This window comes from Bacillus rossius, chromosome 13 (genome assembly GCF_032445375.1).
Source record: "Bacillus rossius redtenbacheri isolate Brsri chromosome 13, Brsri_v3, whole genome shotgun sequence".
NCBI classification, from domain to species: Eukaryota; Metazoa; Arthropoda; class Insecta; order Phasmatodea; family Bacillidae; genus Bacillus; species Bacillus rossius.
The window spans coordinates 12,812,994-12,828,125 of record NC_086340.1 but is presented as its reverse complement, the minus strand read 5'-3'; the positions used below and the strand labels follow the sequence as shown (position 1 = coordinate 12,828,125).

At 36.4% G+C, this 15,132-nt stretch overlaps 3 protein-coding genes across 3 annotated transcripts in view; 2 read left to right on the top strand and 1 right to left on the bottom strand.

Moving 5' to 3' along the window:
• LOC134538255 (DNA replication factor Cdt1) overlaps positions 1 to 10,121 on the top strand; it is a 31,273-nt gene extending 21,152 nt beyond the window's left edge. The window contains exons 10-12 of the mRNA XM_063379406.1: positions 357 to 553; positions 1,005 to 1,203; positions 4,963 to 10,121. Coding sequence (XP_063235476.1) covers positions 357 to 553; positions 1,005 to 1,203; positions 4,963 to 5,147 — 581 coding nt within the window. The 3' untranslated portion in view covers positions 5,148 to 10,121. The remainder of the gene's footprint in view (positions 1 to 356; positions 554 to 1,004; positions 1,204 to 4,962) is intronic.
• Positions 10,122 to 10,157: 36 nt separating this feature from the next.
• LOC134538257 (divergent protein kinase domain 1C) lies at positions 10,158 to 14,792 on the bottom strand. Its single transcript, XM_063379409.1, has 2 exons — positions 13,971 to 14,792; positions 10,158 to 12,439 (listed from the first exon to the last, which is right to left on the bottom strand). Exons 1-2 carry the CDS (start codon positions 14,118 to 14,120, stop codon positions 11,381 to 11,383), a joined length of 1,209 nt encoding a protein of 402 aa, XP_063235479.1. The 5' UTR covers positions 14,121 to 14,792; the 3' UTR covers positions 10,158 to 11,380.
• The window catches only part of LOC134538256 (glycogen-binding subunit 76A), a 48,987-nt gene continuing 48,542 nt past the window's right edge, over positions 14,688 to 15,132 (top strand). The window contains exon 1 of the mRNA XM_063379408.1: positions 14,688 to 15,063. The gene's annotated coding sequence lies outside the window, so the exon portion shown is untranslated. The remainder of the gene's footprint in view (positions 15,064 to 15,132) is intronic.

The window sequence follows — 15,132 nt, the reverse complement described above, 5'->3', positions numbered from 1 at the left end:
ATTTATAATGTTTGACACTACCCTGAAGTTACTCTTTGGAATAAGGACAAAAATAGATAAATGGTATAGAATATAATGCACAAATTAGAGAATTGTTTTGTAAAAATTTTTTGAAAAGAGTTATTCTACTGAAGAAGGTACGGTGTCTTTGATCTAGAAATACATCACAGTAGCTGGTTGAGAACCGAGTTTTCAGCGAGGTGCGATTTTCTGTCAGAAGTGAGAGTCGAAGGTACCAAACAACATTTTGTACAAAAACCTCGGCAGTAACTGTACAGACGTTGTAGATCTCAGTTGGCATGATTGCGCCTAGACTTGGAAATGCCCGACCTGACTTTCGTCGTTCACGTTTTCAGATCGAGCCAAGGATCTGTTCAGCTGCAACCAGAGAATGCAGAATGTGCTGCTGGGAATGAGCGGCGATGCTTCGAAGGCGGGCGGTCAGTCTGCCGTTTCTGCGGCCAAAGACAGCTCGGTGGCCAAACCGGACTCTGCCCTGTCTTCGCCTGCTCAGTCCGCTCTGAAAGGGATTCCAAAGTCCTTGTTGGAAAAGGTAACAGGGTCCAGCTGTTTTTCTCGGGTTTTGGTTTCTTTTGGAGTTTCGGTCGTGCCGTGCGTCTGAATGCTCTCCAGCACTTGACTTTTTCGGTTTCCTTTGTAATGCCTTTCCTCCGTCATCATTTTCTGAAATGGTACGTATTTCTTCCCGTCGCTCTTTCTTCGAGCACCTGCGCATCCTGATGTGTACTTAATACACACAAATGCTTGCCAATTTTTTTTTCCTGAGTAATTTTCCACTGGACATTCATATTATGTCACTGTTTTCGTGGGGAGAGGGAGAAAGAAAAATCATTGTATGTGAATATTGTACCATATTCATAAATTTATAAAAATAAAACTCTAAAATATATCTTTTGTTTTAACCTGTATTTTGTCATTTTTTTTTTATTTCCCGTGGCGTGTCGAGCGCAACAGTGTGTCTGGAACGAGGACCGTGTGCACAGGTGCGGGCGAAGCAGGCGGCGAGGGCGCGCCTCGCCATGATGTGTCCCGCGCAGGACACGGACAGCCGGGAGCACGGGAGGCTGCCCGAGCTGGCCCGCATCCTGCGCAACATGTTCGTGACCGAGAGGAAGGTCGCGCTGCCCTTGGAGAGCGCCGTGCTCAAGCTGCAGAACAGCTACCGGGAGAAGCTCACGGCGCGTAAGTTGGGCGACGCGCCCCGTGGTGGTGGTTCTCAAAGTGTGCGCCCTGTGATATTCCGGAGAGATGCGTGTCCAGGTACAAGGATGGCTGTAGTTGCTCTACTGTGCCATTTCACTACGGATATACTATTGCTCTTTTGGTTAATACATCATTACTATTTGTTATGTGAAAAAGACTGTTGAAGTTACTCATGGTTGCGTACGTGATGACGTACGTCAGAGGCAGCAAGACGATGTAGGCCAGGGGGAACCAGTGCAGGCAGTGATACCCGATACGCCATTCCTGACAAAATAAAATTATTCTCAATCTCTAAAGTTTAACTGACTGTGAAGTCAAGGTGCCTGCAAATACTTGGTGAATCATCTACAAGACTTATTCAGGACGGTTTAATCAATTTTTCTTACAAAGTTTCTATATTGCACGGTCATTTTTATAATGTAATACCGGTTTTGCTCGAACAGTGATTTATTTCAGTGCAGCGTTGTAGTCCTCTTTACTGTTTGTAAACAATCCTGAATAAACCTAAGGTATGTTTGATTTTTTTTCTGTAATATATTACTTATGATAACATATTTGTCAGAAATTTGTGTATGATGCACCTACAATTATTTGTAGGGTTTTAAATGCACCCTGACTTAAAAAAATTTGAGAACAACTGCTATACACAATAAGTAAATTGGTTCGCTTCAAAAAATAATAATGGTACGTGGATTGAGTTTACAGTTTTTATACTTAGTGTTAAATTATTGCTTACTTTTAATTCTTAGTTTCACTAGCCATTCTGTGTTGTTGAATTTCCATATGGTTATATAATATCTTGGACATTTTTTCCGTATGTTCCACTAGAGAATCATTTTAAAGTTAAACGACTTAACAGCCATTAGGGTAAGCTGAGGCAGCGACATCATGAGCGTAACGAAAAGAAAGGGTAATGCTCAGATTGAATAAAGTAGAGTCTGAGAATTGTTATATATACTCTTTGCAGGTTTTGTTTTCGTTGCCATGTTTGTTAATGGTTGTGAACCCTTAATTGTTTCTTCATTAGTTATTGAATCACTTTTCTGAGAAAACAAGATGGCAGTATCAGCACAGGCTGGAATGTTTGCATTGCAGCATGCTTTCATACTTGTGAATTAGCATATCTGCATACTTGCGTACTTGATTGTTCGCATACTTCCACTCGTATACTTGCACACTTGTACATGTATTTAAAATATTTGTGTACCCTACAAATTTCCTATCCCTCTGTGAAGTTTCATTTACAATGCGCATGACAACCACGCATCCATTTTTTTTTTTTTTGTTCTGTAGCCAATATGATTGCCATATATACAGTAAAACCCCATATTTGCATTCTTGGCATTTATGTTCTCATGCAGTAAACCTTTTTTTTAATAGGTTCCATTTATGTGTCATTAGATGTGATGAGAAACTCCCCCAAATTACATCGCGTAAATCACTTTCCGCTTTTCACATCTCGTGTACGACGTAAAAAACTGGTCTGTATTTTCGTAATGCTCTTTTAAGATGTTCTCACTCATTACCATTTCCCATCAAATATGATCAGATGTTTGGGTTCTGCCATTTTCTCCATAAGATGTATGCTGTACATTATTATTTCTTGTGTTGAAGTTGCCCAAAAACTTTGTTTCCCATATAAAATGTTTTTTTTTTTTTTGCGTGGAAATCCATTATTTGTTAGGTAATTACTAGGGACAATATTATATGGTGCATCGAGATAAAACCAAAATAACACTGCAAAGCATTCCAATTCAACACATAACACCGTAATGTAAGTTACTACACCATTTAGCACCAAAAAGTAACTAAAACATGAAATCAATATAATTATGAATTTTGTACCAAAATTATAATTTAAGTGGATTGGAAAAAATTTTTATTATGTTCTTTTCTAGACATACTTATTACAAATTATATTATTGTACAAGAGCATCATGTGTCAGTCAAAATGAGAATATTTGAATGAAATAAGTATTAAGAAATATTTAATTTCATATTTGCTAAACGATGCAACATTTTTAAGAATAAAAACAAAGTATAAAAATAAAAACAATAACACAGAAATCTCCGGTCTTGAAAATGAAATTGACCTTAAGATATTGTCCCTAGTAATTACCATTTACTTATTTATTTAAAAGGAATTCAAAGTTGTCCAATACATGTGAATTCTCTTTCAGACACGTTTTCAATTATCTGTTCCATTGCCGCTGTGTAGCATGAATGAAAATGTAGCCAGCGCTGGTTGACATCATGTTTGGTTAGTTTGATGCCTGTCTAGAGTGTGGACACATAGTCGAGTATCGATATCAATAGCTTGCCGATTGCATTCAGCACGTGCACTCTGTCTCGTGCCGCGTAAACTATATGTGACAACCCTAATCTTTTGTGGTTAGTGTGTACTACAACTATAGTTATTGGTACATTGTTAGTTCCATCTCGCATTTGGATGGATTTTGCTGTCAGTTTTTATTTATTTATACAAAATAATAATAATAATTTTGTTTTGTAGTGTTTATTTCCTAGTTATTTGGGGTCAACTGAAATTGAGATGAAAAGCAAAATTAGAATATTTGTTTGAAGTGTTGATGGTGTATTAGTAGGCTAGTAACTTTTTTATTTAAATGTAAAATTAGTGTGTTTGTTGAAGGAATACATAAAGAAATGAGGTATATAAATATTAGTTTGCTATATTGTTTCATTTAAAATACTGATGCCGTTGTGTTTGTTCATTAAAGCTTGTAGAAAAATCTTAAAATATTTTTCTTCAAAAATAATGGGTAATTTCTAAAACTATGATTATTCTGCTGTCTTAAATGTTTTTTAAGTCTTATATAGAAGAATATATTTCAGTTGAAGGTTTTTTTTTATGTTACTTCTGATATTAGAATTACTCATACATATGTTTACATATTTTTACCCTTGGAACAAAAACTTTGTATTACATTCATACTTTTGTATGAAATAATTATGTGGCACAATTATTTCTTTGTAGTTTCTAGAGTCTGTAAAAACAATTTTTGCTGATGAGAGTTTTGTAATAAAATGGTTTTTATTAAGTGGTTTCACTGCATAAAGAAACCTGTAATGGAATGAAAGTCGCAAGATCTCAAGAACTGGCTACTTGTTCCAGAAAGTCAGGAATTTGCCATACTTACTTGAAAATAATGTAACCCGCAAATTTTTTTGATTATTTGTTCACGAAAACGACTTTACGGATTGGAAATCACAATTAAAGTGCATAGAACTTGAAACTTATTTAAATTATTCGATTCATTCCATATGTACTAGGCACTTATTTGTGCCACTTTCGTCAGTTTTATGACTTACAGCTCAAAGGCGGTGGCTGTTCAGAAAGCAAAGAATGTGGTGGTATATGGTGGTCACCTGGGAGAGGGGGAAAGGGTAAGGGAGAGGGGAAGGGGTGCCTTCCTCAGCAGTCACAGTGAAGAGGAGCAGAGAGTACTCTGTGACAGAACTCCATTTACACCCTCTCTGTCATCCTGCATCTTTCATCTGTCTCGCCTGTACAGAGGTTCAGGAAGAAGCCCCGAACTAAAGTGGCATAAGTGATGGAGTTGACAGGCAGAGCCTAATGGCAAATACAACTTTGCGACTAAAATGCGACACCCCCACTTTCAGTTTCCACAGTTTTGGTAAAAATCATGGCATTATGCTCAAGTAAATACGGCATATTTATGCACGTAGTCTCATTTCTTTGGGAACACTTTTCTTCAGGTGAGTTGGAGCATCACGTGAGACTGATGGTCGGCTTGCTGCCCGGCTGGATCATGATCCACACGATCGGCGATGCGGACTACCTGAAGCTCTCCAGACACGGCGACATGACCAAAGTCATACAGAAACTTGAAGCTACGGCGGCCGCAAAGAGGAACAACACTCCGCTTCTGAAACCTGCTTGAATTTGTTTGTACATTTTTTAGTTCTTTTGCAAACTTTTTTTTTTTTTTTAAAGCATTTGTGTGAAATTTTTATACTACCTATATTCAATTGTGAGTTTTTTTAAATATTTATACCTTAGTAAATAATTTTTTATGAATATACATTTTTCTTAATACAATGCTATTTCATATATTTTTCGTAATGTTTCTCTTTTTTTTCAAATACTTTTTTTTCTGTATTTGAGTATTGCTAGAACCACTTTTTTTTACTGCATTGTTTTACAATTTACTATGCTAAGCATTTATTTATTTCTTACTCTGAAAATGTTTACAGCAAAACTTGGATTCAAATGCTGCATGAAAACTGTTTTTAGTGTCTTTATGTTTCAAAATACATTCAAAAATTTGTTCTTAAAAAACAGAACAAAATCTTTTTAAGCTGGTAATACAACAGTATTCTATAGAAAAATGAAAATGAAAACTAATGGTAAAGTTTTTGCATCTTACAGTTATGCCCGGAAGATTAAAAATGACATTACGTATCTCTAAAGCCCAGTACACACGAGCCTTTTTCTCATGCAAGAATGGCACATCTACATCTCAATTTGTGGCAAACTTTCAATGTACTGAGTATGACTTGTTTTCTAGTTAGTGCAATATAGGGATGGTCCTAAGAGTGAATTTAATATATAAATGTATAAAGTAGGGATGGTCCAGTCAAATCCTCAAATACCATAAAATCCCTAGTATTCGAAGGATTCAATATTCAAGGAAGATTTGAGGAATAATATTAGAGGAAATTAAGTAAATTAAAAACATTCAAGATAGATAACCTCTGAAGTTTACTAGGTCAATTTTTTTTCTTCATACCTATCATCTTACAATTCCCCAAGATATTGTACTTTTAACATATAATTGTATAAATAAAACTTCAATAAGTATTGATACTTCAAACTAGTTTGTGGAACCACCATTTAAAGGGTAGAATGTTTCAACACTATAGTTAATATTTTTATTTATTGTATATTATTTTATTTGTGACCCTTGACACCTAAATTCATATTCGAAGTATTCTCTGGGATTTGAATTAGAGAAAATTGGGATTTGACCCATCACAAGTATAAAGTACATGAATATTAGTATTTTGACTTCCCGCTGAAAGTAATAAACTAGTATCGTGTGAATTCTTTATATTAATCTTTCTTGGACACTGGCTAGAATTGGAATTAGGGTTCACTTTCTTGTGCATCTTTGGTGATTTCTTTCGTGCACAAGAAAAAGGCCTATGTGCAGGTCAATGCGAATGTTATTAAAAATGTAATCAATGAAAATGATTTATAGCTGATATTCAGTTCAATACAAAATACTTTACTTCAAAGTAACAAATATTCATTTGTATTCAAAGTACTTATAGTGAAGCTATTTTATATAATTGGGTCTGAAAAATGATGTTAGAATTGATTGTCTTACAATTTAAATGTGTAAATCTCCGTTTCAAATTTAATAACGGATCTATTATAATTACACAAAGAATTATTTCAATATGTGCACAGCATACATCAGAAATGCTCAAGTTAAAAGTGGTAAACAATCTTTAATTCAGATATATTTTGGCAAGTTCGAAACACTGCAACATGTTTGCAGCCACTGCAAAAAAAAATTCCTAAAAATTTGCAATTATACTTCTTTTATAGTTGTGTTAAAGTATTTAAAACTGTCAACACCAGATATCATGTACAAGTAAATATGTTTAAAACTATGAGGAAAAAAAACTATGTGTTTGAAATCAACAGTCATTTTCAAGGTTTTTTTTTATTATTCCAAACGAAAAATAAAAAATATGCATTCGCACGGGCCTACCTATTTGTACTGGGTTTTAGACTATATTGTACTGTGTACTTCTAACCACTGGGGTATTTCAGGGATTGTAGTAGAGGTGTAAAAGTAACAAAAAAAAGTGTACCCGTATGTATTCGTTACTATAACAATTGGTACTCGTTACTTCTGATACCGCATAACATGCTATGTTATGTTACAGCAACGAATCGAGTCGTATTGCGTAAGCATATAGTATGATGTCGCGTAAATAATAATAAATACAATATAAACAATTAACAATATTTGATAATTAACAGCTTTTTTTAACCAAGGAACAATTAAATCTCATTAGAGCGGCTTTATTATATCTCTTTTAAGATAAGAACAAAAAAAACGTGAAAATACGCGATAATAAAAAACAAAAACATACATATTTATAATTTGTAAAAAATACTTTCTTACGTTGTTTCTGTTTCAATTTCAAACTTTGTCTACACACACAATACCTTTAATAAACAGTAAAAAACTTGGACAACGAATTTCCAAATTATACTTTACTTAATAAACAAACATTGTTCTTTGTGACGTACGTTTTTAAATTCACCGAATAAGCGCGCGCATGCGTAAAACATACGAAAAATGTGAGTAACGAAATGCAGCCGTGTGTAACGTTTCGTTACTCGGTACTAGATGGCGCACCCGTTACTCAGTACCGAATACATACGGTTTGCTACAGCTCTAGATTGTAGTCATACCTACAACCCTCATCACATGAACTGATGTCTAATAAATTATTGACTCTGTGGAATCAGTATATAGAGCGAAAATACAACTGTGTAGTTCTAGGAAAGAGAAATGATTGAACTTCATGAACTTCAATAGTTTTGACTAGACGTAAATCTACTTAATGTGTAATAGATTTATTTTACTAAACTAATGCAATGAAAAATCTTAATCCCGCATGTTTGGAACCATGGTCATGTAGGAACAAGATTTTACAGTGGATAACGATAAAATCAAAATAACACAGTTAGCATGTCAATAAAATAATACTTTCCAGCACCAAACTGCCACTAAAAGCATGAATTAACTTAACATTTTAACAAAACTTACCTTAAAATAATTACTCTTTTAATATACCTACTATTTATTTCAATGAACGCAACTAAGCAGGGAAAAAAAATTTCTTTGTTTCATCTTATCTCTTACGAACTCACTTTTACTTTACAGACATTAGTACATTTTTCTAACACACAAATACTGGTCCAAATATTGTTTGTGAGGATTATGTTATATGTATGCTTATTACAAATTAATTTAATTGTAAAAAATTATATGTATCATAAAATTTACATTTGTTTTTGTGAAATTAGTTTTAAATAACAGTTACTGTTGATTAATACAGTTCCTTCATAAATTTTGTAAACTTAAAAACAATAACACCAAAATATTCTGTTTTTGAAATAAAATTAGCCTTAAAATAAAATCATAAAATCTTGTTCCTACAGATGAGCGATGTTGTTAGATGCTTGAACGTCAATATAGTTTCAAAGAAAATGCAAAATGTGAAAATGTAACCAGCTAGGAAACAGGAAACACTGCCACTGAAATGATGACCAACAGCAACGATAAACTCTGTGGTGTTGCAACTCGTAAGCGGCTTAAGTCAACGGCTTAAGTCAACATTCGGAACATCCGAAAATATCTGAGATCAAGGAGCGCAATTTTTGCTGAATCACACCTTACGATTCCAGATTAAATATCCTTTGTTGTATTTCATCATATTCCTTTAGCTTAATTTTGCGTTTATTGCGTGAAGTGTGTGAACATAATGAAAGTAAACCGTGACAAAGGTGGTTTCTGTTGTAGAAAGATCATGACAGAATCTGTTGCTAAATTCTGGGCCGAAACTTTTGAAATAACAAAAATTAAACGATTACTACTAATTCAGTTTGAAGTCTTTTTCTTGAGCAAGAATCATTTCATTTGTGGTGTTCTTAAAAGAATTGTATGTGTTATGTATAAAAAAAATTGACAGTATATTTTCTAGCGGATAATTTACTAGAATTTTAAAATAGTTGCTATAAAAAATTGTAAAAATTGTATTTGGTATTGTGAAACATGGTTGTATGAATAATAAAACAAATTATGTCCACCAAATATGGCAAGAGATGCATAATGTTGCTTGTACCTCATGTTAAATTTTCCAAACACAAAATTTTTGTAGTTTTTTTATAAGAGCTGTTTATTAATGAAAACCGCACTGCATGCAACATTTAAGGTTTTAAATTTTTTTTATGAGATTTCCTTCAAACAGTGTCCAAATAAGCTATATTTCCTAAATAATGTTTAATAAAATATGAGTGGCCTGAAGATTTACTCTCAAGACAAAAATTATTTGCAAGTATCTGTTTATTTTTTGTGTGTAGTCTGTTAGGATCAATAAAACTCGGGAAAAAAATAATGAGATGCTCATGATCAATTGTGTAATGTAATAAGTTTGTACAATGTAGTTTTTTAATACAGTATTCAATTAACTTTGTGATAAAATAATGATATTAAATGAACTAAATATGATGAACAGAAATATGTTTAAATTGAAATTTTTTTCTTACTCATAGATTTTGATTCGCCGCTTGACTTGTGTTTGGTAGTTATATATTGGTTTGTTTGGCTATTAGTGTTATTTTGGTTTTATCACAATATGCCACAACTTCTTATGCACATCTCTTAACACTGCTTTTGTTTTGTGGATATGGACTATATATATTCAATTCAATTCAGCAAAATTCAGCAAATAACATTTTTTGTTGCTATTAACTTCATAAGTCCAATACCTTTAAACAATGGTTTTTCCTTAATAATACTAATTAATATGTGTATTATACCCTCTACTAATACATTCAGTTGTGTTATAAATATTTAAATATACATATCTGTAATAGCTCTGCACTCATCTAAAAAAGATTTTTGACTATAGTTACCAAAAGTTTTAATCATTGTCACAAAAATTTTAGGCTGAGCTCAAAATTTTGTATTAGATATGTATAATTTTTAGGTTCAAAATGATGCTTTCTATAAAAATATCTTTATGAAACAAGTACATACTATCTCACAAGTATGTTCTAGTTTTGTTAAATAGAAAATAATGACATACGTACGTAGTATAATAAATGTAAAACTGGATGTTTCTAAGAGAGGAGATTGATCCGATTTCACAAGGCTATAACTTTTTATTTTATATAAATAAAGATACAAACTCATTGGCAATCACAAACTTACATACAAAATGTCAAGTTTTCTGTGGCACTTGCTACAAGTTGTCAGTCGGTTCACTTGGTTGCAGACAGGTGTCGCCTTTGGAGCAGTTAACACTTACTCATGTCCAATACGCATCGACAGCAACAAAAAGAATTTGTGCTCCATTCCGACGAGTGAGAGTCAATAATTGACTCTCACTCGTCGGAATGGAATTTAGTTGAAAACATAATTTGCGTATAGTTGATCACGAACGGCATTATTTAAAAGAACTTTACGTTAAATTTCTTGTCCGAGTTTCGTTTTATAATTGTATTTGTAACATAAGAACACGTGAATTTGCTCGTTTCCCGAGGTTAGATGTTACACATCTCTGGCAAGCACTGAAAGACTGTTTTTTTTTTTTTTTTGCACATTCAACCGCCGACGTGGAGAGATAGATACCTCCTCTATGCATGAAGAAGAGAGACGCGTGAATCGAGATGGACGTGACGAAACTAACTGTTACAACCAACTGTTCAGCGTCATTCCTGTTGGCATGACAGCAGCGAGCGTCCTGCACGATGGATCATCCGTCATTGGTAGGGACAAGATTATGTAGTGAGAAACAGAGAAGCAAGCTACAGACATCCAGGTAAGGGAAAGAAAATAATTCTGCTGTTTAGCTATGCTGAAAACTAAACATAAACATAATAAACAGTTAACTTCACACTGCAAACGTGAAAGTATGTATAACGAAACTTGATAAAATTTCATTTTTGAATATAAAGATTTACCAACTAAGTAAATATGTTTCAAGTTCAGTTCTGTAAAGTTTCCGTTTTGTTTCCCGTCGTGTGGCAAGAGAACTAAATTAGAAATAGATTCTGCTTGTGGGCCATCAGTGCGCGTATTTCGTCGTTTTGACATTGCAGTGACCTTGCATTTCATTGGCTACTGAGTGTGTCATGTTCATCGTGGCATTGTGACTCCAGCTTAAGATCTATACTGGCGAGTTAATCAGACAAAATCATTAAATAAGTATGGCCGTTCAGTGTGCCTGCCTGCCTAGTACATTTTACGGAAATATACATAATAAGAGCTAGTAATCAGGAACTGTAGCAGGCCGTCAGAAAGACAAGATTTCACAGCTACACTTCAGCAATATGTTGTCCTTGCTAGCACTGTGGCTGTAGGAGTCAGAGGAACTCTTCGTTGCCCAGTGCCTGCAGAAGCTCGGTGAGCAGCGCATACAGCCGCCGCTTGACGTCGTCGGGAGGTGCCGTGCCGCTGTCGGGGCTCGCGCACATCCTCAGCAGGACCGCCAGCGTCGAGGGCGTGTGCCGCGACACCAGCAGCCCCGGGACCAGCGTGGCCCCCGACAGCGCCCAGCCCAGGAAGATCTTCTCGCAGACCACCTGGTGGTTGTTGTTTACAACGGGCGCGTCGCAGACGCGGGACGGGCCGCACCGGGAGCGGCAGTCGAAGAAGTCGCAGTCCTCGTCCCTCTCGCAGGCGCTTCCGTCCGCTGCGACGCGGTTGGCTACCGTCCGGGGAAAAACCGAGTCCAGGTCCAGGAACTTGAGGCGCTGCCCGTCTGCGGTCACGCCGAAGTGGCCCATTTTCACGTCGCAGAGGGAAAACGGCTCCGGGAAGTTAACTTCGACCTCCTCCAAAAGATCGAGCATCATCGACGCGAGCCTGAGCCGCGAAGCCCATTCGTTTCTCCCTTCCGACACGGAGAACATTCGTGCTGCGGACTCGACGGGTCGGACGTACTCGACCGCAAACAGCGTGCCGCAGGTGCCCAGAAGTTGAGGGAAAACGCCTCTGTCGGAATACAGGACGGATAGAAGGTACTCGTTATCGTGGAGTAAAGCCCAGACGTTATCCATCTCCTCGTGGCGAGCGACGGATGATTCTGCGGCCTTGGAAACGCCGAGATGAGAAATCCTCTTCAACTGGTCCGACGATGTGGAAAGATTTAATCTGGAAGCAACCAGTTCTCGCACCATGGACTGGAATTGCTGTTCATCCGGGTACTGCCTCCGGCCGTCGTGGCTAACCCAGTGCACCGGATCGACATCGGGCTGACTACGTGGCGACTTGAAGACCATTTTGGTTCCTTGCCATTCGGCTGAGAACACTGCCTCCTTGCCCACGTGAAAAGCGTAGCAGCTTACGGACTCTATTGTTCCGTCGGTGCACAGGGGTTTACACAGTGAGCCAACAGCTTTCCCGTCGCGATGCAGCTGGCACTGTAACAACCCATAGATTATGCATGGCGGTCATGTAAATTCATTTGTAAAACTGAAATGTACATAGACATACAAAAAAAGGGTGCACCACATTTTCTTGAACGGAATTAAAAAAATTTTAAAAAATTATTTGTGACGAAAATAATATATATATATATATATATATATATTCCAGGATTTTTGGCAATGATATGGGCCTACTGGTTTCATATCAATAGATAACTTAAAATCTGCAAATTTTTGGGGGTGTAAGGGTTATTTGTTTCACCCAGAAACCTATTAAATTAAAATCTTGTTTTACTAGTAGTATAAAAAAAAATTATTTCACTACAGGTGAAGCCTTATATAATTTCATTATGCAGATTTTGCAGTTGCTGTTTTGGGCAAGTATTGGTCCATAACTAAATTTTGACAAGCAGGGGAATGTCTGATTGACCGCTAACCTACTAGGTATAGCTTTGTGTTCTTTGTGAAGATAAAAACAGATATCTCTGAAGAAACCCAAGAGTTATTAATTCTATTCAGATGCGCAAATAGTCCACGTTTATACAAATGTTCTTCCCCCCCCCCCCCCCTTTTTTTTTCCAAGGTATGATTTTGTAAAAGATAATGGTAGGTTAGGTAAAGCCTGTTAAGTAAATAATATTCTCACATGGTATAAATTGATCCTGTGGTACATGATGTTTGCTGTTTTAATTTAGTATGATGAAATATCATGGACCTAACAATGAATTATGATCGTAATATGAGTACAAAAGAAAAAAAATTGACAACCTGCATAATTTGTTTGTACAGTGATATTCAAGTTTTTTTTTGGCTAGGGTCTTTTGATGTACGTATCAAATTAAAACATCAAGCATCATGTACCACTGGATAAATATATACACAATCAAGCCATCAGGATCAAGGTATATATTTGGATACGTGATACCGAACAACTACCCTTCCCCCTATGATTTATCCAAGGAGGTTAGGTTAATAGTGGTGTCTGATTCGCCATTCTTTAATGATTTGATCAGGTCACCTACGTTAAACATGTGGAGGGCTTATGAGTGAAATATCACGAGTGGTGTGTTTAGCAGGACGAATGGTTTTAAGGGTTCTGGAACTGTGGTTTTACTATCCCTCTTGATAAAATTCTTTGAATGTAAGGAACTGGGTTACTATGTTTAGGAGGAAGATTGAAAAAACACTTGCGTGAAATAATTGTATAGTGTTCTATTCCGAAAACCTCTCACGTATACAATTTTAGTATTTTATTTCCTTTTCAAAAAAAGGCCTTTGAATCTATCAAAGAACTAGAACATTATTAATGAAAAATAAGGGGGGGGGGGGGAAATGCAAGTATTTTTTCTAGGTAGGCATACAGATAGATAACTGCAAGTATGTGAATAAGAAAAGATTGTGCAGGCGGAATTAATAAATATATTTTCAATAATACTGGAAAATCGTCGAGTATAACCTAAAAACCAAGTATAAATAATTTCCATTTATGACCTGGGTTTAGGTGTTAGGTAAAACGGTAACTTACCAACTTACTGACATAACTCCATATCTCTATGTTTGTACACACGATGCCAAATTTGAAGAGATAGTAAATAACCAACGATGTACATATTACAGCCACGCTCACACGTCGTCGTTGGTATAAAATACCTGGAATTCTTTTTAGATTGATCATCTCCCTCCCCTCCCCCTCCCTAATGTTTACATTGTGCACTTAGTAACTTCCGCGTGCTCGTATAATAATCTATCGGGAACAAACACTCGAAACTTCAGTAATGAAATAAAACACTCGAGCGCTAACTAAAGTGCTCACTCAACCGCAAGTCATCCCATTGTTGCCGGCTGTCGATTTGAAAGTCAAAACGTACAAAAAAAAAATTTCACACACGTTAAAAACATTTTTTTTTTTAATCACACCCACAACTAATATAACGTTGCGAGTCCAAAATTTTCTAAACATATTAAATTTATCCTAATTAATGATGAGATATATATATCGTGGCAATCGTTTTATTACAAATACCAGTTCCCCACCTCCACCAAAAAAAGGGCTTTAAAATATTATGATTCTATATTTTCTCGAGCTTTAACCGCCCCTTCATCATTCATGATTTTAAACTAGACTATTATTCACTTAACTTCAATACCACGTAGTTCCGGACGTCGCCGTCGTGAGAACGCAGCGCTGCAAATGTAAATTATTTTCTCCTCTCTTCGGCAGGCGGTAAGGAGTGTTTACTAACACGGATCGGTATTTCAATCCACATTTTAAACGGATGAGTTTATTTTATAGGGATGCACGGTCAGCGTATTTCTTAACGTTTATTTATTTCTGAAAGCGGTATTCGTGTGGCCTCTCGAACAACGCTCTGGGGATTAAAAAAATGTCATCTTCCTACGGCCGTGGCTTGTCGTTCGCACACTTTCCCGCCGAGCGGCGCGTCGTCTGCTCGCACTACGACCTTGGTCCGTCCTTGTCACAGAACGTCGCGGAGGGCGGGGGCGCTCGGTCGACGTCGAAAGCAGCGGGGCGTCGGATCTGAGGGGTTGGAGTTTGGTTCGCCAGCGCATCCGAGTGGGGCGGAAGGCTTCGGAATAAGTGCACTGCAACTCGCAAGGTGAGTGTTTGCGTGTATAATCGTGTCGTGTGCGTGTGTTATTTTAGTCGAGTCGTGCGCTGGTCTCGA